Source organism: Hoplias malabaricus, chromosome Y (assembly GCF_029633855.1).
Source record: "Hoplias malabaricus isolate fHopMal1 chromosome Y, fHopMal1.hap1, whole genome shotgun sequence".
Classification (NCBI taxonomy): domain Eukaryota; kingdom Metazoa; phylum Chordata; class Actinopteri; order Characiformes; family Erythrinidae; genus Hoplias; species Hoplias malabaricus.
In genome coordinates, this window is record NC_089820.1 from 61111650 (window position 1) to 61134450 (window position 22801).

A 22801-nucleotide genomic window follows, 5' to 3' on the forward strand; every position below is an offset into this window, starting at 1 on the left:
CCAGCACACACTCATACATGCACACACATACATACACACACTGGCATTGCACTGCACATCTCCTTTCGACAACGTCAGATGGTAAAATAGTAAGGCAGCTGTTCACTTCCGTCAACTAAAAGTGCATCTCCGAACATATCCAGTTAAGACCACCCCCCCATATACCCCCACATTTACCACTATCTAGCACCCCACCCAGCTCTCAGCCCCCAGCCCCAGATCCGTCCCACAGCAGTGGGGCACCATGCACTTGACTGGGAACGGCTTGGATCAGCAGATTTTTTTGAATATTTGAATAATTTTTCTTTCCCAACGACTGCTTTGCTTCAGCTTCCTCAGAGCCCAAGCGAGTCTCAAATCGTGGCCAGAGGAACTGGGATGGTGCTCAGCTCCGGGACGTTCTTTTTCTCCCCCAGCGTTCTTGCTCTAATTCCAGTCGTCCAGTCCTTTGCTCATATCCGAGTCTGAGCGGCGTGAGTCTAAAGGCCGTCGACGCAAACTGCAGAGAATTATGGGGCCTACGCCGCGCGTTCTGAAGAACTCGCTGAGGGGCCAAAACAGTTAGAGGGGCAGGGGTTATAGTTCATTGCAAATTCAGGCACAAACTGAAAGGAAATCTTACCGACCAATGCTCCAGCCACAAATATGCTGCTTTATAGCTGCTGTAGTGAGGTGGAAAAATGTCATCTAACGCCATATTTCCATTCATTTCAAGTCATTTTGGATACAATAAAAGTTTTATTTGTTTTAAATGTGAAAATACCATGCATTCCTTTACGCACCAGCCTTTCTTTGTGAAGATGCAAGCTACACTAATGCTAATCTATCAGATTTTTGTGTCATGTTAGAGCCAAATAATTATCAGGTAAATCAGTGGTTCCCAAAGTGGGTGGGGGCGCAGAGGTATTGCAGGGGGGTGCAGCAAGGCAAGTGAATGAGATGCATAGTTTATTTCACTTCTACTAATTCCATTGTAAATGTTATTTGTGACTTGAAATGTAAACTTTGTTTACAACAAATTACCGTGGAGTTACTTTGAGTTATAGTTGACACACAATATTAAAGCCTTTCCTAAAAAGAGCCAAAATTATATGTTTATATATTTAAGTTCATTTTTAGTTTAATGAATCATTATATTTGTTAATGTAAACTTGAAATATTGTAGTATTACTTAAGAACAGCACTACTGATCTCACCAAAGTAGCCATAAAAGCAGGTATTTATGGGCAGATTTTGGATAAAATGCACATTTAAAAAATAAAGTACAGTAATCCCTCGCTACTTCACGGTTCATCTTGCGTGGATTCACTACTTCGCGGGTTTTTTCAAGGGGGCTTATGGCTGCTATATCGCGGATATTAAGGGAAAATCTAGGAAAAACGTAAGTATTTCTTACGTACAGTACATGTATTGTTCATGTCCACATCCGAGTGAAATGTACTTGCGCTAAATCAGAGCTTAGCAATTACTCTATTAAAGAAACTGGTGGGATATCACATGTAGTTCCAGCTGAAAAACATTATAGAACGACTGTTTAACGCCAAGGGAGGGTTGTTAACAGTAACAGGGAGGGTTTTAAAAGTCCAAATACTCAAAAATTCATAAAACATCTTTCCTCTACCCTCGCGAAAAACGAGGGATCACTGTATTTCAAACACTATTTGGGAAAGAATACTACAGATAGACGTATGAGTTCTCAGAGTGATTATTTGAGTCAGCATCTTACCTGAGTTTAATGATGCGTCAAGTCAGAAAATGAACGAAAATAATCGCTAGTCCAATATTGATCAGCATCACTAGTGCCACCAGGATTGAGTTAGGACCCTACAGGGGGAAAAAGGACACACATATTGTTTAAAAATCAGTTCAGTGCTCAGGTTTATGTAATGATTTCATGGTTCGTTTAATTCATGTCTATGATCTGGATTCTGTGTAAATATTTGCCAAATTTCACTACATCAAATAAAATAAATAATAAATAAATCATTAATCTTTGTTAACTTTTTTCCAAATATTTCATTCATTTAATAATAAATAACAATCAAAGACTTTTAAACAACATTGTAATTGTGATTATTATTATTGGATGTATTTATTTAATTTTTAAATAAAATTAAGGTCTAGTCCTGGATTTATTTTTATTTATTTATTTGGTTGTGGCTGTGATGTCTCAGCACAAGGCCGTTTGTTTGCTCCTGTTTTCAGTAATAGAATTGCATTCCTGTTTATGATTTGTGTGTTACTGGCTTGAATTTTCCAAATGATGTCGGCTTATAATACATTTTCCAGGTATTGCAGTTTAAACATTATGAATACTATTCATCTTCCATCTCTTTGGTGGCTTACTGATTCCTCCTCCACTACGTCAGTGGTGATCTCCATGCTTGCTTTCTTGGTTTCAGCTAGACTCTTTGGCTTCAGTGAATCCTGCTTCTTTAGTTTGGGTTCTGGTTTGCTGTCCCTGGAGTTGGAGCCCCCAGGGGTGTAGGAGGTGAACTGTTGTGGCTTTGTGGGTGGCGGCATCCTGGCAAGGGCGGTGGATGTGTCCTGATGATGATGGTGATGGTGATGATGATGGTGATGATGCTCCTCATCATCTGGCTCCTCTGGTGGTATCATGACCTCTGCCTTCACGTAGTATCCGTGGTACTGAGAGTGCAGCTCACCATTGCCAGGGCTTTGGTTGGGAACCGGTGTTGAAGGCTTGAGGGCAACGGATGAGTGAGAGACAGGGACCACTTCTTGCTTGGTTTCCGGTTTTGCGGGTGTCTTGGGGGCTGGTTTGGATGTGCTTTCGGCTGCTGGAGCTTTGCTCTCTTTGGTGGCTTTGGGTGCACTCCGGTTAAAGAAGGATTTCTTCTTACTGAGCGGAGGTGAAGGTGGAGGGGTAGGGCCTGGGCTCTGAGAGGGACTGTGGTTGGGTGTGGTTCCCTTTCGATAAAAATGAGGGCTTCCTGAGGGGGATTTCTCTTTTTTCTCTTCAGGGACTTCTTTAATCTCTATTGGTTCATTTGAGAACCTCTGTTTGATGTAGTCAGGCCCTGTAAAGAGATGAAGAGAGCAAGACTATGTTTAAATTACACAGCACATGTACACCGTTTCAACATTACATTACAACTTCCATTCTATATAACACCCAATTTCCCAATTTCTTTTGAATCATATTTACACAGCACTTTTTCCAACCATCCCCTTAAGCATTCTTAACGTACAACTAATGGTTAAATAAAGGCTGATCTAAGGGTATCTTTCACAAATTAACATCATCAAATGTGGTTCAAATTATTTCTTTAATCGATTGTTTAACCGATTATTTTATGTCAAAAGAAAATAATTAAAGGGCGGCACAGTGGCGCAGCAGGTAGTGTCGCAGTCACAAAGCTCCAGGGACCTGGAGGTTGTGGATTCGAGTCCTGCTCCGGGTGACTGTCTGTGAGGAGTGTGGTGTGTTCTCCCTGTGTCCGCATAGGTTTCCTCCGGGTGACTGTCTGTGAGGAGTGTGGTGTGTTCTCCCTGTGTCCACATAGGTTTCCTCCGGGTGACTGTCTGTGAGGAGTGTGGTGTGTTCTCTCTGTGTCGGCGTGGGTTTCCTCCAGGTGACTGTCTGTGAGGAGTGTGGTGTGTTCTCCCTGTGTCCGCATAGGTTTCCTCCGGGTGACTGTCTGTGAGGAGTGTGGTGTGTTCTCTCTGTGTCGGCGTGGGTTTCCTCCAGGTGACTGTCTGTGAGGAGTGTGGTGTGTTCTCCCTGTGTCTGTGTGGATTTCCTCCGGGTGACTGTCTGTGAGGAGTGTGGTGTGTTCTCTCTGTGTCGGCGTGGGTTTCCTCCAGGTGACTGTCTGTGAGGAGTGTGGTGTGTTCTCCCTGTGTCCGCATAGGTTTCCTCCGGGTGACTGTCTGTGAGGAGTGTGGTGTGTTCTCCCTGTGTCTGTGTGGGTTTCCTCCGGGTGACTGTCAATGAGGAGTCAGTGTGTTCTCCGTGTTTCTGCATGGGTTTCCTCCAGGTGAATGTCTGTGAGGAGTGTGGTGTGTTCTCCCTGTGTCCGCATAGGTTTCCTCCGGGTGACTGTCTGTGAGGAGTGTGGTGTGTTCTCTCTGTTTCTGCATGGGTTTCCTCCAGGTGACTGTCTGTGAGGAGTGTGGTGTGTTCTCCCTGTGTCTGTGTGGGTTTCCTCCGGGTGACTGTCAATGAGGAGTCAGTGTGTTCTCCGTGTTTCTGCATGGGTTTCCTCCAGGTGAATGTCTGTGAGGAGTGTGGTGTGTTCTCCCTGTGTCTGCGTAGGTTTCCTCCGGGTGACTGTCTGTGAGGAGTGTGGTGTGTTCTCTCTGTGTCGGCGTGGGTTTCCTCCGGGTGCTCCGGTTTCCTCCCACGCTCCAAAAACACACGTTGGTAGGTGGATTGGTGACTCAAAGGTGTCCGTAGGTGTGAGTGTGTGAGTTGCCCTGTGAAGGACTGGCGCCCGCTTCAGGGTGTATTCCTGCCTTGCGCCCTATGATTCCAGGCGCCCAATGATTACACAGTGACCCTGAACTGGATAAGCAGTTACAGATAATGAATGAATGAATATATATATAAAATGGACACCTCAACCCTGAAATGGAAATGATGATGATGATGATGACTAAAAATGGATTTTAAAAAATGCAGGGAGTGTGCAGAGGAAGAGTTGAGTTTAACCAGTTGGACCACTTTTGACCATGTAAGCATAAATCCCATGTAACCAAAAAGTAGGATGCGCACACGGATCTGCACAAAACAGCCTGTTGGTTTTACTGTTTTTTTGTTGTTTGTTTTACATATCAAATAAACATTCGCTATGTCACATGATAAAAAAGGATCCAGTTCGTATTGAGTAAAGTGTTAAATAGTGTATTAAATGAATTAAGTTAATTATCAGGGTACCGTATGTGTTAAATTAAGTTCAGAGAATGAAAAAAACACCTTTATTGATCTGTCAACCTACTAGTTCTGCTTTATTTATTGCCATTTGCATAAATTAGAAACATTTTTTAAAAACATTCTCTGAGAATCTGAACCACTCTGAGGGCCAAATTGTGAAGGTAATATATAATTGCACTGTGTGTCCCAACACCTTTCTATCATAGTCAGCATTAACTGTGTCAGCAGGATCACTACGATGAGATAACACGAGACACACTAGATTTCAATCACCAGGTGCGTCAGTTTCAGTTGTGCACCCATTATTCTGTTGATGCTTGTTCTTCATTAAACCACTTTTGGTAGGTACTAACTACTGCATAAACCTGTTGCTCTGAACAAAACATGACAATAAAAATTTGGCTCTTGACAAAGTGGATGAGGTACGTACTCTTTCCTATTTTTCTTGCTTTTAACAAATCAATTTAATAGACTGACCTTTACTAACCCTAACCCTAATATAGCCCACCCCTGGACAGGCACCACCGAACCAAGGTGCACGATCCAAATGATTAATTTCACTGATTGTGACTGATTATTGTAGGCATAAAAGGCATCACACACACGGATATATTATTTATCCAATTAAAAACATGTATCTTCATTTAGGTGGACTTTTATTTCACTATATCATTTGAACACAGCAGCTGTCCTTCACATTGTGTGAATATTTCATGATTAATGGCCCAAGAAAAATGCCAAAATTTACTTGGAATCTTTTGGGAGATGCATGTTTTTCATTGGACAGCGATGATAATTCGCTAACTCAAAGCTAACTTGAAGGTAGCCTGACCATGTTTGTAGTTTATAACACATCAATCCTACAGTGCAAACATTGTTTATTCATACTTGTTTTTGTAGTTTTCGATTAAGACCTCCATAATCGGACCTAATATTCCTCCATTACAGTGTCTTTACAACTGAGAAGCAGACACTGTGCAGCTGCTTCATGATTGGAGTGTGAGCTTCCAGGCATTCTCCAGATTCTCCTCACTACACACTTGGGCAAAGTAGCCTTGCAGCTGACCTGAGCAGACTTTCTAGAACTTTTACTGAACTCGCTCCAGCCAAAACAAACCTCACTGTTTATCGGACGCTTCACAGCAACCAAACCCGAACCCCCTTCTGCTTAGAATCATGAGGAAAAACACAGTGATGAACAGAAGATATTTCAACCACAAATTAATTATTATAGGAGCAAATGTAAAAGTTATAATCAGTTCCTATATATGCAGTTTGCTATGTTTTGGTGGCTACATTAAAAAGCTTAAATGACTCGTATCTGTTGTGTTACCACTGAATTGAATGTCTTAGAACATTGCCTCTAGTGAGTCCACTGCTCAGAGAAAAGGCTGGAATGGCTGAGATGTTTTTGTACTCGGGACAAACAAGTTTGTTGTTGAGAACGTACAGAGGTTTCTGTCAACTCTTGGCACTAAAGACAAAAGACGCTGTGAGTTTCTTGGTGTTCAAGCAGGCCACAGACAGAGGAGAGGGAGGGGATATCTCTGACACGAACAGATAACTGAGGATGATGCGCCTGTTGGTGTTACACTGAGAAAAGCCTGAAAATGTTACACATTCATTTTATAATTTATATCTAAGGGTATAATTAATCATCAATAATCATAAATTCATAACATGATTTATAAATTAAATAAATACAGGGTTTTAGAATAGAAATTTCTCTGTACAGTGGAACCTCTACTTACGATCGCCTCTACTAACGAACTTTCCAAGATACGAACCGGGCATTTGAATATTTTTTGCCTCCACCAACGAACCACGACTCTAGAAACGAACCCGAGCCTCCGCTGAGCCGGCGGCTGGAAATGTCCACTGACCCCAATAGGCGAGTCTCCCAGCGCCCCCCAGACTTGAGTGAGCTTTTAAGATTAGCACATTGTAGCTTTAGCAATTTAGCATTAGTGTAAATAGCAGACATCAAAATTCGTGCTAATTTAAGCCGTATCTACGCTTCGTCTCCCCACATTCACCACCTACTCTCCATTATTCCACACCCCCCCACCTCCCGTCATACAGCCAGTGCCTGTGTTACTCCACCAGCCAGTCGTCACGTCTTCAAGGTAGCGATGTGTAACCACTTACAACTTTATTATTTCTTTTTTATTACTGTTTCCACTGTATTTCTCTTTTATTTTTAGTAACACTACATGTATTTTTTTTTTACTAATTTGAGAGTGTTGTAAACATATATCAGTGCAAAAAGAGTGACTTTCGGGGTGGGCGCTGGAACGCATTAATTGCTTTTCCATTATTTTAAATGGGGAAAATTGACTTGAGAAACGAACTTTTCCACTTAGGAACCAGGCGACAGAACGGATCAAGTTCGTAAGTAGAGGTTCCACTGTATTTCTAAGTACAGTTTCATAAGAAACCTTCATCAATTATTAAAACTGAAGATATTTCTTTTAAAACTTGATTTCCACTGGTTTTAAATCTATTCATTCTAATTTACAGTTGTAATAGTTACTTGAAACTTGTGAAATTTCAAAGCACTAACATGTTAAAATAACTCCATGCACTTAATATAATTACTTTATATACGTTTCTGAAAGCAAGTATGAAAAAAATCTGAAGATACATCTTTTTAAACACATCCCTCAGTTTTATTGGAAGCGCTTAAGTCATCCACGTTTTTAAGTGATGTTTTTCTCTTATGCACTGGACTTAATGGAGGTTTTTTTTTTTTCAGAGACTGAGCAGCAGACTCTTGTCTCCATTGATAAATCATGTTTTATCCACAGCAGGAAGCAGGTAAGTAGAGATCAGACCCTAGATATCAAATACCTAGGGGCAGATCAAATCTAAATCTGTGGTGTACATTAGAGTGATTATGTCTGTACAATGTCAGACCCCTGCTTACATCACCTGACACAACTCCATGTTTTTAAAATGATTAAGGATAATGCATGGAAATAGAACATGAGGTCGTATGGGTCACATGTTTGGCCTGAGGGGTTTAAGATCAGCAACTGAAAAAGTGTATGGATTTGTTCCAACAAGTTTCACTGAATCTGCAATGACTAGTTATCCGTTACAAGAAAACAAAAAAATATATATAAAATAATATCCCGTAAGCTCTACTCTTGAATGTAAAGCACTCTGACCTATGACCAGTATGAAGTGTGTGTTGTACATTTTTTGTACTGCCACCTATAAGAAAAAAATATATATATATGTCTTCTATTTATATATCAATACATTACCTAAAGGACTCAAAAAGTGTCCATAGGTGTGAGTGTGTGAGTGAATGTGTGTTGCCCTGTGAAGGACTGGCGCCCCCTCCAGGGTGTATTCCCGCCTTGCGCCCAATGATTCCAGGTAGGCTCTGGACACACCGCGACCCTGAACTGGATAAGCGCTTACAGATAATGGATGAATAAATGAATGAATTACCTAAAGACCGTGACCCTTTTTTATATTAATGAAGCAAAATAAAACTTGTAATTTCTGCTTGTATTAAAAATGTATCAAATCACTCCAAGGTTTGCACACTGTTCAGTTTTCAGTATTAACAAAACAGGCTCGAATAACGAGTAAACCTTTTATGAAAACATATTTAGAACCAGTTTTTCTGAGTGTTCTGAAATCTCACTGTTACATAATCGAGAACCTAAAGTACACAGCACAGCATTTTTGGGATCCATTAAACACAAGCACTTCCTGTCAGTGGTTAAAAAAATACAACCAACCCTCACATTTTCCTAAAATAATCTCCCCACGCTAAAAAAACACAGCAAGCTGACTGGCTGCAGCAAGAAGAACAGTAGATAATTTATGCAAATGATATGCCTTCCCTTCAGAACACATTTGCATTCGCATCTGCTCAACTTTCTCTTCAGCCTGTAATGACACGCACTAAAAGACAGACAGAACGACAAGGACAAAGACAACAAACATGCAGGGAGTGGAGAGACCGAATAAATGTGTGTTTAGGTGTGTGTGTGTGTTTACCTGGCTGGTGGAAGTTCGGGGACAGTTCCCTGGCCACTGCTCGGGCGATGTCTGAGTTCTGACAGGCGGACACAGCAGACTGGTCAGCAGCTTCTGCTTTTGCTCGGGCATGAGCCGTCCTGAGAAGAAAGATACTTGTCAAACTCAGAGGAAAGAATGAAAGTGTCATGTGCCTTGTCTGTGCACACACTTTAGTACAATTATACACCCTGAGCGGTGGAGGATGTTTTATGTGTATCAAGTAAATGCAAAACATTCCTTACAATATACGAGTGACAACAGCTATTTCAGATTTGGGCCTTAACTTTTTGTCACAGGGGCATTGGATCCTTTTTTAGGCCCCTGATTCACTCATTAGTGATGGTCCCAAATACCTCTGTATATGCTTCTATTATTAATAGAAAAAAACCATTAATGCATAAATAGACTAGAAGATAGAATAGACTTTTTATAGAGTAGAATAGAGTAGGTGTTGTTATGAGTGAGTTGAACATTCAGTAATGAACAGAAGTGTTTCTAACGGAGGGCTTCAATTGCTCAACCAAAAACCAGCCTCTAATTTTAGTCACGTCTAGCGTTTCAGTTCAGCAGCGTGGCCTCTTTGCCTGTTATTGGTGTCAGGCTGAGTGGCCTGGCCCTGTTTAGAGAGCGGACCTATTTGAGAAATCCCAAACATATCTGCTGAGAGAAACCTCAAGGTAGGGGCTTCTGAAAGAAGGTGCCCTCAGATTTGAATCCTAATCCAAACACTGAATACTTCATGGTGACAATGGGTATTTTATGAGAATTTTGCATTCATAAATACAGTGGCTGTGCCCTAATTACGTTGTAGGGCACTACTGAAAATGTGAGCCCTTTTTCTCCAAGTGTCAGAATTGCACAATTGAATATGAGAGTGATTTTGAGGGGGACTACAATCTCCCATAATGAATATGTAATGTCTAATTAACACTGTAGCTCCCTACATGAGCTGAAAGTGTGCTAAAATGCTTTGCAAGTTTATTTATTTCTAAGCAACTGACAGTGTTTCTGAATTCACTTGTGTTTCTAAAGCTACTTAGTGAACTAAATGGTGCCTCACTATATAGCAGAATTCTAATGAAGGATAAGGGAGCCATTTTGGTCACAGCCAGTGTCTTTTATTGACCATGCTTAATATGGCCTGTCTCATACATGCACAACATTCACTTTTTCTAATATTGTTTTGTACTTCTTCAATTTAAATGTATGTAGTTGTATTCTTATCTTTTTTGGGCAAAACAGAAAGAAGGTAGCACTGGTATTTAACTGTTGGTGCTACCTGCCTTTTTTCCTGAGAATATGACAATAAAACTTTTGGACTGTGGGTTAAAAGCTTCACTGATAGGGCCATGATAACTCAACGTTACTAATTAATGTGTCACCGCGAAGCTGTTTTTAAATTAACTTCTAAAAGCTGTCTGCTCTGGCTGTCATTGTGAAACTCTTCTGAAAAGAAAAAAACATATTTGAATCTTTAATCTCTCAGTGAACTCTTTTAATAATTTACTGGCTTTTATTATTTTAATCACTGGGGTTTGTAGTGAGTTTACAGAACAATACAGCAGCAGAACTTATAGCGCTATTATAACACTAAACTCCAGGCAAATCAGTATTTTCCAAGAGAAAATACATCCATTTCAAAAGAAACTTGCTGCAATGTTATTATCAGAATGAATACATTTCCAAATTTGTCCAATACCACTGAGCTAAGGGTGTGTAAGCTGATCTCTGATGATTCAACAAATTGTGGCTTCTTATATTAGCAATAAACACATAAATGAAGAAAAATAAAAACAGCATAAACCTTGCCCTTTAAAGTTTTCTTCCCCACTGATGTTAAACCTGTAAAAATACACAATCTGTGCTAGCTGCTATCTGTGCTAGCTGCTAGCTTTTTGGCTACATGCTGTTGCACACAATCCTGAAACACATTATTCACAATTTTTTTTTCTTAACTTGAAAGGAGTATACAATGATTTATATGTGTATTGTTTTAGTGCCAAGCATGGGAGTTTATGGGGGAAATCCCAGCATGCTCCGGGGCCACCCTCTTGTTAGGACATGGTGTGTGGCGTTTATGTGGCGTTTTTGGATGTGGATCAGGCTCTGCCAGTTCCACCATATGCCACGCCCAAATTGTTGCTTGTTTCCTTGTTTCTTTTATCAGTGCCCCTTTTAACAATTCAATAAAGGTTGCTTAAAAATGTACTAATGGCTGACTCTCATTACCCCACCTTACTAACTCCAACAAAATAGACAATTTTGTCAATGCCCACAATAATTCTTGAATGTTTTACTTTGTATTACTTTAGAAGACATTGCACTTTGCTAGTGTGCACTATCCTAGTGTAGATTTCTGTTTGGCTACTGTACATAACTCCATTCCATGTTGTTCACAAGCTCTTAACCCAAGTGTGTTCTCACAAACAACATGTATTCTGTGTGGATACAGGCTGCACTGACAAAGCAGTGTGTAATGGTTTTGTGCAATAACCAGGAAAAAAAGCTCAAACAGATGGAAACAGATAAGACTTAGAGAGAAAAGATGCAATGCCAGTGCTCATAAGACTGAAGTGCTGAACTCCAGATGAGCCAGAGTTCTGATGGTGAGACGCTGGGCTCAGCCTTTACTGAAGCCACTGTAAATACTCCCACAGAGCAGGATTAAAGCTTCATTATGGCTACACAAACACACACACACAAAAACTCACATGTACACACAATAACACAATAAAATATGGCTCCCAGCGGCTCTACGACCAGGCCGGCATCACTCATCTGCAAAGAGGAAAGAGCTGTAATTGCTCTTTCCTAAGGAAATTAATCCTAAGGTAAAAAACATCAGGCTTTCTTTTTGAATGCATGGATCATTCCATCTGAAATTATCCATTTGCCTCCTGACCGACATGGACCACACGATGGTTAATTATTTTCCTCACACCTTCCACTCCCTTTCTATGCTGCAGAGTATCACCAGTAACTACACTCCACATCATTTTAATAGAAGTGGGTGGGGCCAAACTAGCTGACAATTGTTTGTCATATAAACAGGATATACGCTGAGATATCTTACTTCCTAGCTATTGATAACACAGATACATCTCAGGCTCAAATAAACAAACATTGCTGACACAGTATGAGTAAAAATAAACAAAAGATTCTTACTGATATGCTCTAAAGGTGCTATAGTTCGAAGTCTTATGAAACCTCTTCACCTGTCTGAATAAATGTGTTGTCCCCTTTTTTAAATAAGTTTCGTTTGCCTCAAGTTGATGGAATAAAACACGCCCAGCTTACACTCTGTTTGTGATGTCAACATGAGAATACAACAAAAGTGATTATAGCGGACTGCTACAAAGTGATATGTGGAGAGGGTCATCTGTAAATGTTTTCATGGTTTTGACATCACAACAGTGATGAATGCTTAAGAATGAACAGTACATTTAGCTACGGATTGACATTTTGAGCCACATTATAACTGAAGATATAACTGAGTGTTTATGGTCTTAATTGTAATTGTAATCACTATTTGCACTACTGATTATTATCATTGCAAGATTAGAGACTTAACAAGCCTCGGAAAATGACACACTGGGTTTTTACACTGAAAGTGTGTTGGTGGAAGAGAACACACGAGGCTTCCTCGCACCGTGTGAACGAGAAAAAATACAAAAAACCCACGAGACCTTTACTTTTTCTAAGCCATGTTGGCAGTATTATACCCCGCGTTCTTCAATAGGCCGGATCTAATGCGTTATACAGTAGAGTCTGAGCCAAAGAACATCTCCTTGACGACAGATGGAGCAGTTGCAGAAATTCTGAGGTTTTAATTTGGCAGCAGTCAACCCTCCCTCCCCCCCACACACACATCCACCCACTCTCTCTCTCTCTTTCTCTCTCACACACACAAGCACAGATAAAGATGTCAAGAGGCACATATCCTCCTCCCTCCCCTGTTTAGAAAACGCTTGCACCAAATCCAGGATTCAGTAGCATCCTCGTATTTACAGTCAGCTCTAGGAAGCAGACAATTCCATTTATACTGTCACACAGCAGATATAAAGAACTCATCATAGAGCTATTACTATACATTACATTGCCATTTGATGCAGCCACTGAAATCATCTAATGATTTACTATAAAAAAGGGAAAGTAGCAAAGTGAGGTTATGTGATGAGTCCTGAACTGTCCTAGGAATGTAAAACAAAGCTGTAATAAATATTAAACTAATTTCAGCTGTAAATGACTCATATTTTGCATTTAAACTATCATTTAAATGTCGCTTTTATTTCTTCTGCTCGGTGGAACTACGTAAACACATTTTGTATTGGATTTTCTAAAAAGACAGTGATCGTAGGTTGATACAGGCCTAATGAAAAATGTTATTGTTCTAAGGATATGACTCAGGATTATCATTCAAATCAGTAACAGTGCCATCTTTAATGTGTAGATTTTAAGCTTATATTCCAGTAAACACATGGTGTGTGTATGTGATATGTGTCTGGGGATTTTAGGCACCATGGTGTTTCTGTGCATCAGATTATGTTAAGCAGGAAGCAGATGTCCTGAATTTGCCTCCAGATCCTGAGGGTCTTAATGTATACGGACAGTTAGAACTGCACTGAAACGCTCCTCCATTCACAGAACACGGATACCATGCAACCAATTTGTACAGGATTAGAGCAGATTTTTAATCTGCGCAGGTAATCCGTCCACAAGACGCAGCATCAAACCCTTTGGCAGATGATGGATGAGCTTTCGGTAAAAGGAAAGCTCCGGTGTAATTACACCATTAATTAGGAATCATGAGTTAATGAAGACAATGCTGTTAAACTGTCGCTGTAAGTGGAAACCATATGAAGAAATAAACCACAGAAGAATAAAAATGACAAACGTTTAAGATAAGGGCAGACTGTATGGTCTCTCTCTAGGTCTCTCTCTCCCTCTCCTTACTTTTCTTACCTCTAAGATAACTAAAGACTTCTAAGCAGCCAAAAGACTTTACAAAACCCCCGTGCTAATCTCAGACATCCTTACACCAAAACACATAATAGACGACATTGTAGGTAACTTGAGATGAAGAATTACACTGTTTAATGGTTTCTAAAGGTATGTGAATGTTTAAAATAATAACTTGGTAAACAATCTCCTGATCTTTCATGTATTTTAATAAGTTAAGATAGTAATTAAGAGTCATGTGAGTCAGTCCGTTCATTACGAATCTCCACACAATGGAGCGGTTAGTGTTTGCAAATAGTTTGAAACATGGAAGTATTATTTTTTATGACAGTGACAGCATGCTACAAAGAAATGCTCTATGATAGAATTTCAAGACTAAGCTGCATGTTATCTTAGAGGCAGATAGACACACACACACAAAAAACCTCTCTCTCTCTCTCTCTCTCTCTCACACACTCTCTCTCTCTCCTGAGTGCTCCAGCAGATGATAGAAGTGCACAGATTGACTACTGTATCAGTCGCAGGACTATATTCTTGTCTCTTGTTGAGGGGCCAACTCCTGCCTTGCCTTATTTAGTCAGGCCTAAGAGATACCACACTCTCTCTCTCTCTCTCTCTCTCTCTCATACACCCCCTCGGCCTCTCAGCCTCTCTCGCACATTCCGAAAGTCCTCTCAGTGCTTATCACTTCTCTCCATAACAGTCTTCAAAGGCATGGAGAGATATTTAATTCATATCGCTGCTCTGGGACATATTACTATTTCATTAGCACCATGGATTGTGTAAGCCTCGTTATTGGAGCTTTCATTAAAATTCATATTCCAGGCCATCAGGAATGATGCACATGGTAATGAGTGGTCTGAGCTGAGACAACAAAACCCAGGGCTTCAAAGCTGCACAAAAGCTGTCTTAGCAAGAGGAAATCATTTTAAATCTGGTCGATATAAATAACATTTCTCTTCCAATATAAATGCACAATATTGCAATATTCCTAGAGTTTATAAATATGTAACATTTTATGAATACGTTTATAAAATAAAATACAAATACATTTGATTGAGTCCCTGAATCCCTGGAAATTATTTATCAGTTTTCATAGATTTTTTTTCTAGTGGAAGTGGCTTATTCCAGTGGTGTATAATTTGGATTATAATGCAATCATTTCACTTCTTTTTCAAGAATGACGAAACTAGAAGATATTTTCATCAAATAAACTCACTCAAAACAAGTAAATTATGCCAGAAAAGACATTTTAGAATGAGTAATATTAGATATATGATGATGAATTTACTTGCTAAGACGTATTTGTGGAACTGTGTGAAAAATGGAAGAGGTCTTCTTATGTAACTGATTTATCACAATTCAGCCGCTTTTTCGCCAGACGTTCGCTCCTGAGGGCCGGAACATAGCATCGTGACGAGATAAAAAAACAGACGTCGGGTCAAACAAAGTGTAAAACGCAGAACAGCAAAGTATTCTTAACAGAAACTGGTTATTCGAGCCAGACTGCATAAAAATAAACTTGGCAAAGTGAAATCCAGTCAATATACATTTAATATACGCAAGTTTGAAATTGTTATAAAAATTATGCCCTGTCCTGGGTGGGTTCCCACATTGCGCCCAGTGATTCCAGGTGGGCTCTTGACCCACTTCAACCCTGAACTGTATATAGGGAGAATAGAGCCTCTGTCATTGCTACTCTGAGCTCAGCACCACACCGGCCTCCCTTGATTTCAGGACTTTGCTGTAAAAGTGAATTACCCTCTTCAACTGCAGGGGGAGCCCAGGAGCAAAAACGCCATACCGTACCTAGCTTTCCTTTAAGTGATTTTATCTAAATATCTTTTTCCAATGTTGCCTGATACAAGCATTACTTTTTGAACTAGAACTTTTCTGTTTGAACGTTTGAAATCAATGAAACGGATGATTGTAATGCTATTGTGTTAATGGCAGCACGCCTGAGATTAAAAACAAAACAAAACAAAACTTGACTAAGCAACTTATGATGGCAAATGGCCTCCTCTGCTCTTTATGCATTGCATTTAACGTTGGTATAAGAATGTTTAAGTATTAGGCCTAATTTACACCCCATGTATTTGCATGTATGCTAATCATTGCACTGAGGGAGTTCAGCTATAGGTAGAAATACAAGAGGAAGAACATTCTAGCTATTTTGTTTCCAGGAGAGGTGAGAAGCCGCTCTGGGTATTTTTAGAAAAGTAACTCCAGCATTTCTCGACTCTGCTGACTGACAAGGCAAGTGAAACGAGTCTTGCCAAGTTAAATCATCTTAAATCTTGTCAGTATATGTATATAATATTTTTAATTTTTGAAGCAGTTGTAGATTTTATTTCCTTTGAACTTTAAAATTCATATATTAAATTTATAGTAATATATTTATTTAGTAATAGTATGTATGATTATTACTTGATGTATATTTAAACATCCAAAAAAAAGAAAACAAGCTATTCTTATAATATTCTGACAATGATCCTTAAAAAGAAAGAAAAAATCCCAACAATGACAGCCATCTTTTTTGGCCTGGGGCTCCTCCAGCGAGCTGATTTGTAGTTTCACCGAGGGGTGGGACTTCCTTTGTAAACAAGGAAAGCGTTCCTCATTCATTTTACAACCAGAGACCGGTCTCCTATTTTATTAAGTGTTAGAAAACATTTTTTACACCAATGTTATGGATTAGAGTGGGTGCATAGTGTGTGTGAGACACTTCATGTAAATTTAATGCGAAATATGTGCAGGGAATTTCTCATGGCTCTGATGATGCCCCATGTCCCTGTGACTTCATTCAGTTGGTCCTGAATCGATCAAATGTTCAGCTGGAGCCAGGGCTGCGGGGCGTATGACAGCACTCATGCGAACAGACTATTCAAAACGACCATTCCCCCCCTCTCTCTCTCTCTCTCATTTTATCTTTATCACACGATCTATCCATCTATCTAAAGACATGCTGTCTCCTTCTGTGTCTCTTTCTTTCTCTCCCTGTCGATCTCTCTCTCCCACACTTACTCATGCCAATGCCATGGAAAAGAAAATAAAAGAGATATGACTCTCACAACTGAAATCAATGACTCAAGTTAGTTAGATAAGGAGTTCTGATGCTGTAACCACGGTTACATCTCACACCACCGCTTTCATAACTTACTCCTTGTGATTTGTGATGTCTGAAAATTGTTTTTCATATTTAAGCCTTAAAATTGCAAGTGTTGAACCATGTGGCCCATTTATATCTTATAATTTCCGTGAAAAACAAGCACTGAGGGATGTATATTACAAGCACTTTGATTCTTTATCTAATGTGAGTTACAATTGTACAAAATGTAAAAGCAATAAACATTCATTGTCATAAATGTTTTTTTCGTACATTTTGGTGGTTACATCTCCTTTAATTATTCATCTTTGGTGGTATAATGTAATACCAGTGTAATGTGACGGTCACTGTGAATGCTGGGAATGTTTTACCTGGAGGTGGCAATCTCCACTTTGGTGCGGGCAATGGCGGCTGCTCTGATGGCTCCCTCCACGGCGCGTTCCACCTTCTGCTTGGTTTTGGTGTTCTTAAGCGGGATGAGCTGCTTCTTGATGCCACGCACCAGCAGGTTGTTCTTGTATTTGCCTTCTTCGCGTGTGCCGTCGGGGAAGAGTGTGCAGCCATAGCCATGGCGCTTGTTGTTGGCCCACTCGCCCTCATACTTCATGCCGTTAGAGCGCTCACTTACGCCAAAGCCGTTGCGCTTATCGTTCTTCCATTCTCCCATGTAGGACTCAGTGGTGGTGGCGTCCACATTGTCCTCGACATTGGGTGGGTACTCGTCCGCACCCTCTCCCTCACCAAAGCTCAGCGTGGAGTTGGCGTCACTGGAGCTGATGCGACTCATTGCTGCATCGCTGCGTGCCGAGCTGCGCTTGCTGGAGATGGATGAGCGCGAGTCCGATTTGCGCAGCTGCTTCAGGCTGCCGAACAGTGAGCCGCGCCGGAACAGGCCCTTCTTCCGCGCTGGGCCACCCAACTCACTGTCGCTGTGGAAGTTCAACACGAAGCCGCCCCTTGTCCCTGCAGGACTGTCCGTTGCTCGCTCATGCAGGACCGAGCCGTTGCTCTGCTCGCTGCGCAGCGATGCCATAGACGTGCGGAGAGGAGAGCGAATCACAGTTGCCATCCCATACGGGACGCTCTGCCGTACGCCATAACCGTGACGCATCCCACCCATCCATTGGCCCTGATATGTGCCTGCAGTTACAAGAGAAAAATGTTATAAAAGCAGTATGTACAGGCAAAATACACCACATTCAGAGTGGTTTGATGTGATAAGTTCCGTAGTGCACTGTAAACATTGTGTTCCCAAATATAACCATTTTTATTTGCTTCCCAAAATGACCAGTGAACCTACACATTTCTTCTGAGATTTTACGTGTCATGCAGATAATGGTACGTGTACAAAAAGTGGTACATTTGGAAACATGTATTTGCTTTGGGACTATAATTTTGCCTTTCTTGACCATTCGGTTTGAACTTCAGGCTCAAGACTTACATTAAAACATCCAAATAACAACGTCACTTGAAACTCGACCTGCTCTGTGGAGTATAAAATAGTGGTGAAGTGATTTATTTTCTCTTTAAAATGTAAACGCACTGCATGTGTGGAGAGACATGTGTTCAGATCACTTTTACAGTTGTGAGAATAATGTATAATGTGCTAACGTGTATGAATACAGCAGCTTCATGTTACAGTCTTATATGTCGAAGAATGTTTCGTACTGCGCCATCTTATGCAGCGCTGGGACAGTAATACCCCAATTACTAAACACTGAGTGTAACCAGAGCAGAGGAATGACGAATGTGTGACAGAGAGCATGGCTGTCGCTCCTATAACTCTGACAGCCCCCCAGAACACCCAGACCTATTTTAAAACATGGAAGTAACCCGAGACATTGAGAAATTTGTAGCTTACGCCAAACATAACTCTGATTTATTTACCCCATTTATCCACGCCGTTACTCATCTCTGTGCTTTACTACCTGTCACTCTCTCCTAATCAATAATGTGAACAGGATAAAAAAAAGGTATTAAATAATAAACTAATAACTCAGGACAATAACCCTCATTTGTTGTTTAAAATAAGTTAAGATTTAAAGTAAATGTAGTGTATGATATAAACATGTACAAGTACGTAACACTGTAAAGTTGCTTTTCTTAATGTTAAATATATTTTGGTTTGATTTAAATCATTGTAATATGTTCCCAATTTGAATGTTTAAAGTGTAATGCACTAAGCTGTTGTGTGCTATACATGCACAAGTCCAAATTTCAGCCATTCTTTCCATAAATATCCTTCTCTTTTAAGCAACAGCTGAGTCTTCCCTTCCTATTACATACTAGCATACAACATACTACAGTGGACATCAGTGTCCCCCAGTATCTGAGACTGTTAAGAGCTCAAAACATGATCACCTAATGAATGCAATCATTTCTTGTTTGCTGGATAAAAAAAACAAGCAACCGACCAATCAAACCAGAGAAGATCAATACTAGTCTTTAGATCCGTGCTGGTTAAAAGGGGCTTTGATTCGAAGGCTTGCAGATGCTACTATTATTAGCAATGACCTCTATGACTGACCAGTGCCGTCCAACGCCATATATCAATATAACCACACAGGCTAGCTCCACTCTACCTGTTATTATTAAATCTGAATGTAGTCAACATGATCATGTTGCAGCTTGGAGATAGCAACCAATGACCCTCCAACTGGATCCCTGGATGTGGTTTATGATTCAGGTTTGACAGGTTTGATAAGCTAGCTACAGGTTTATATGTATACTGCAATGATTCGAAAATTCCAAGGAAAAGCATCCACCTGTTCCAAGGAAAGTCAAGAATAATCATCTCAGCTGCAACAGATGATTATCCACAAAGCTCGAGCTATAGACTCAGACACAAAACTCAACATTGCACTTGCCATTATGTTGGGTAAAATGTAATAATGGTCCACATTCAACAGAACCAATGTACCTTCTGTATCAATGGAGTATGTTTACAACTGAGCATTCACATATAAGACAAAGCTTAAGTTCAAACTGCACTGGGCAAAGGCCCAGCCAAATCCCCTCTACCTGTTCCAAATATAGTCAAGAATCATCACATTACAACCTCCAAAGAGAAACAAATTGACTTTCTAGCAAAAATGTTAACCTTCCATTGCATCAATGTTGATGAGGAACCAAGTCTTTCAGCTTTAAATTTGAAACAAATGCATATTAGGCTTTTGTTATTATTACATCCCAAAGCTCTGCTTTCTACTGGACCAGTGATATGGGGCCTATAGCTGAGGCATCATAGGTATACTTGATCATCGAACTTAACACTACCGACCAACTGTAACGCCAAGAATACATTGGATTCTGGCCCAACCAAAAACAAATTTGGCTTTTGCTGTAATGACATCTACGACTTTTAAGATATCAACACATGGACCTTCTGTTGCACAAGGGTGGGCGGTGGGGTGGGGTCTACATTTAGACTCGACCACCATTTCAGTGATGCAGTGACCAACTGAAAAACCAAAACACACTGGAATTCAGACCCAGCCTCATTTGCTCACCAAACCAAAACACATTTGGAATTTTCTTATACCATTTCAGACCCTGCTCCCCAACACACAGGTTCAAGTGGACACTGATCCAAACCCCCAGCTTCCCACCAACACTCACCCCCATCGCCGTAAGTCTCGACCCCATAGCCGTCCTGCAGCCCGTTACTCCACGTGCCCTCATATCTGGCGGGCGTGTTGAGACTCTGGCGGACTCCATAGCGGCCCTTGAATCCGTGCGTCCACTCTCCGCGATACAGCCACCTGCCTTTCGACTCGACGCCCAGGCCATGGCGTTTGCCTTGAGCCCAGTGGCCCTGGTACGTGTTGCCACTGGGCCACGTGTACACGCCGACTACCTCGAAGCCGATGGCCCACGAGCCCGAGTACTCGCCCTGGCCCTTGGGGCCCGTGCAGATGCCGTGTCCGTGGGCCTTGCCATCCTCCCAGCCGCCGCAATACGTGCCGCCATCGTCGAAGTCGAAGCGTCCGCCCGTCATTCAGCCCGAGGAACGCGCGATCACGCGCGCGCACGCTCGCCCGCACTCGTTTACGCGCACCGTGCTGATGGATGGAGGGATGGACGGGCAGATGAAGGGATGGATGGAGGGATGGTTTGACGTCCCAAGCCTAGGCGCGGGAGGAGAAGAAAGAGGGAGGTAGCGGCGCGCTGGTGATGATGGAGCTCCAGATGAGGATGTTGATGTTGATGGCGATGGTGGTGGGGGGCATTTGAGGGCTCTTCGCTCTTCTGTTGTTGATTCTCTCTCTCCTGCTATTGCTGATCCTCTCTTTTCTCGCGCGCGCTCTCCTACTGTTGCTCTCGCTCTTTCTGCGTTCTCTCTCTCTCTCTCTGTCTCTCTATCTTTCTATCTTGCTTGCATTTGCTAATTCTCTATTGCTGTGCCTTATGTTATCTTTTTCTCTCCTGCTGTTGCAATTTTTAATGTTTCTTCGTTCACTGTTTTCTCTCTCTCTCTCTCTCTCTCTCTCTCTCTCTCTCTTTCTCCCTCCCTCCTGCTCGCCTTCCCAGCGAGGGAGAGAAAAGAGGAGCCCAAAGCCTGGAGAGACACACCGGACTGCTGACGTCAGAGCGCGGCCTTGGCCACGCCCCCTCTTTATCCACCATCCCCCTGTTAAAGGCGCTGGAGCTGCAATATCTCTTTGGATCATTATTTTCCCTCTGAGCAGCTTAAAGCCTAGAGGAGGCTTCACTGCATTCAGCTGACCTCATTCAGATTTACAAAAATACACAGAGTTTGTGCTGTGTTACCAGTGAAAGAGCTGTTTTGATTTTACTTGAACCAAATCAAACCACATCAACACAACTTCAGAGGTAGGAAAGTGAAACAATCATTGATGCAAAATATTCCGTTCGTGAAGAACCATAATATGTATCTGAATGAATAACTCAAGGCAAAGCAGCAGGGTTACACTAGAGGTAGTGTCACTGCAACATAGCTCCAGGGTCGTGGGGTGTGACAGGTGTGTGAGATGCTGTATGATCTACTGTCAACAAGGTGGGTCCTACTTTGTGTCCACTGACTCCGAGTAGGCTCTGGGCCCTCTGTAACACTGATCAAGATTCACAGAAGGTGAATGAATGAATGAATTAATTCTATGTATACATCACTCCTTTTTACCACATCCCTGGGAGCAAGGAGATGGCGGACCACTGTTGACCCACTGAGGACAAAGTTGGAGGTCCACTAGATTTTTGCACAGTGTTTGCTGGGAGAACTGCTGGTGATTAAACAGAATTTTATACAAAATGCCACATTTTAGCACTTTTCCATCCACAGTCCAATTTACATTCTTTTGTTATTCTTTATAAATAAAATTAGTAAATAATTTTAATCCAGCACAGTGTCAACATTTTTAACATAATCATTTTATATCAGTCTTACACTCATTATTATATCTCTCACAGTTGTTGCTAATATTTGTATTAGTGTGTTTTCCAGAATAAAAGTCTCTGTGAATGTAAAATCTGTGTGAGATTATAAATGAGTTCTATCCGGTACAGGGCAGTAATCTGAGGGGTCCGATGGTGGACCAGCAGTCAGTGGTGTGCCAGCCTTTTTATTTCAGTGGACTGATATATGTTTGCTGTTTGGGATAGAACCAATTTCAAAGTATCTGAAAAATAAATGAATAAAACCTACTGTTTGAAGTTTACCTGATTTAATCAACTATTTGCAAAAGTAGCTTTGATTAATGTTGCCATAATATATTTCAAATACATATTTGCATAAAGAATCTCCTTTTAATGAATTATCAGATTTACCTAAATGCAAGTCAATA

The 22801-nt window shown here is 41.0% G+C and overlaps 1 protein-coding gene across 1 annotated transcript; it reads right to left on the reverse strand.

Annotated features, from left to right (window-relative positions):
• Positions 1–213: 213 nt before the first annotated feature.
• Positions 214–21346, reverse strand: LOC136678697 (junctophilin-1-like). Its single transcript, XM_066656797.1, has 6 exons — positions 20619–21346; positions 17372–18140; positions 8915–9033; positions 2347–3041; positions 1727–1824; positions 214–544 (listed from the first exon to the last, which is right to left on the reverse strand). The coding sequence occupies exons 1-5, from the start codon at positions 20995–20997 to the stop codon at positions 1744–1746; spliced, it is 2043 nt and encodes a 680-aa protein (XP_066512894.1). The 5' UTR covers positions 20998–21346; the 3' UTR covers positions 214–544; positions 1727–1743.
• Between the last annotated feature and the right edge of the window lie 1455 nt (positions 21347–22801).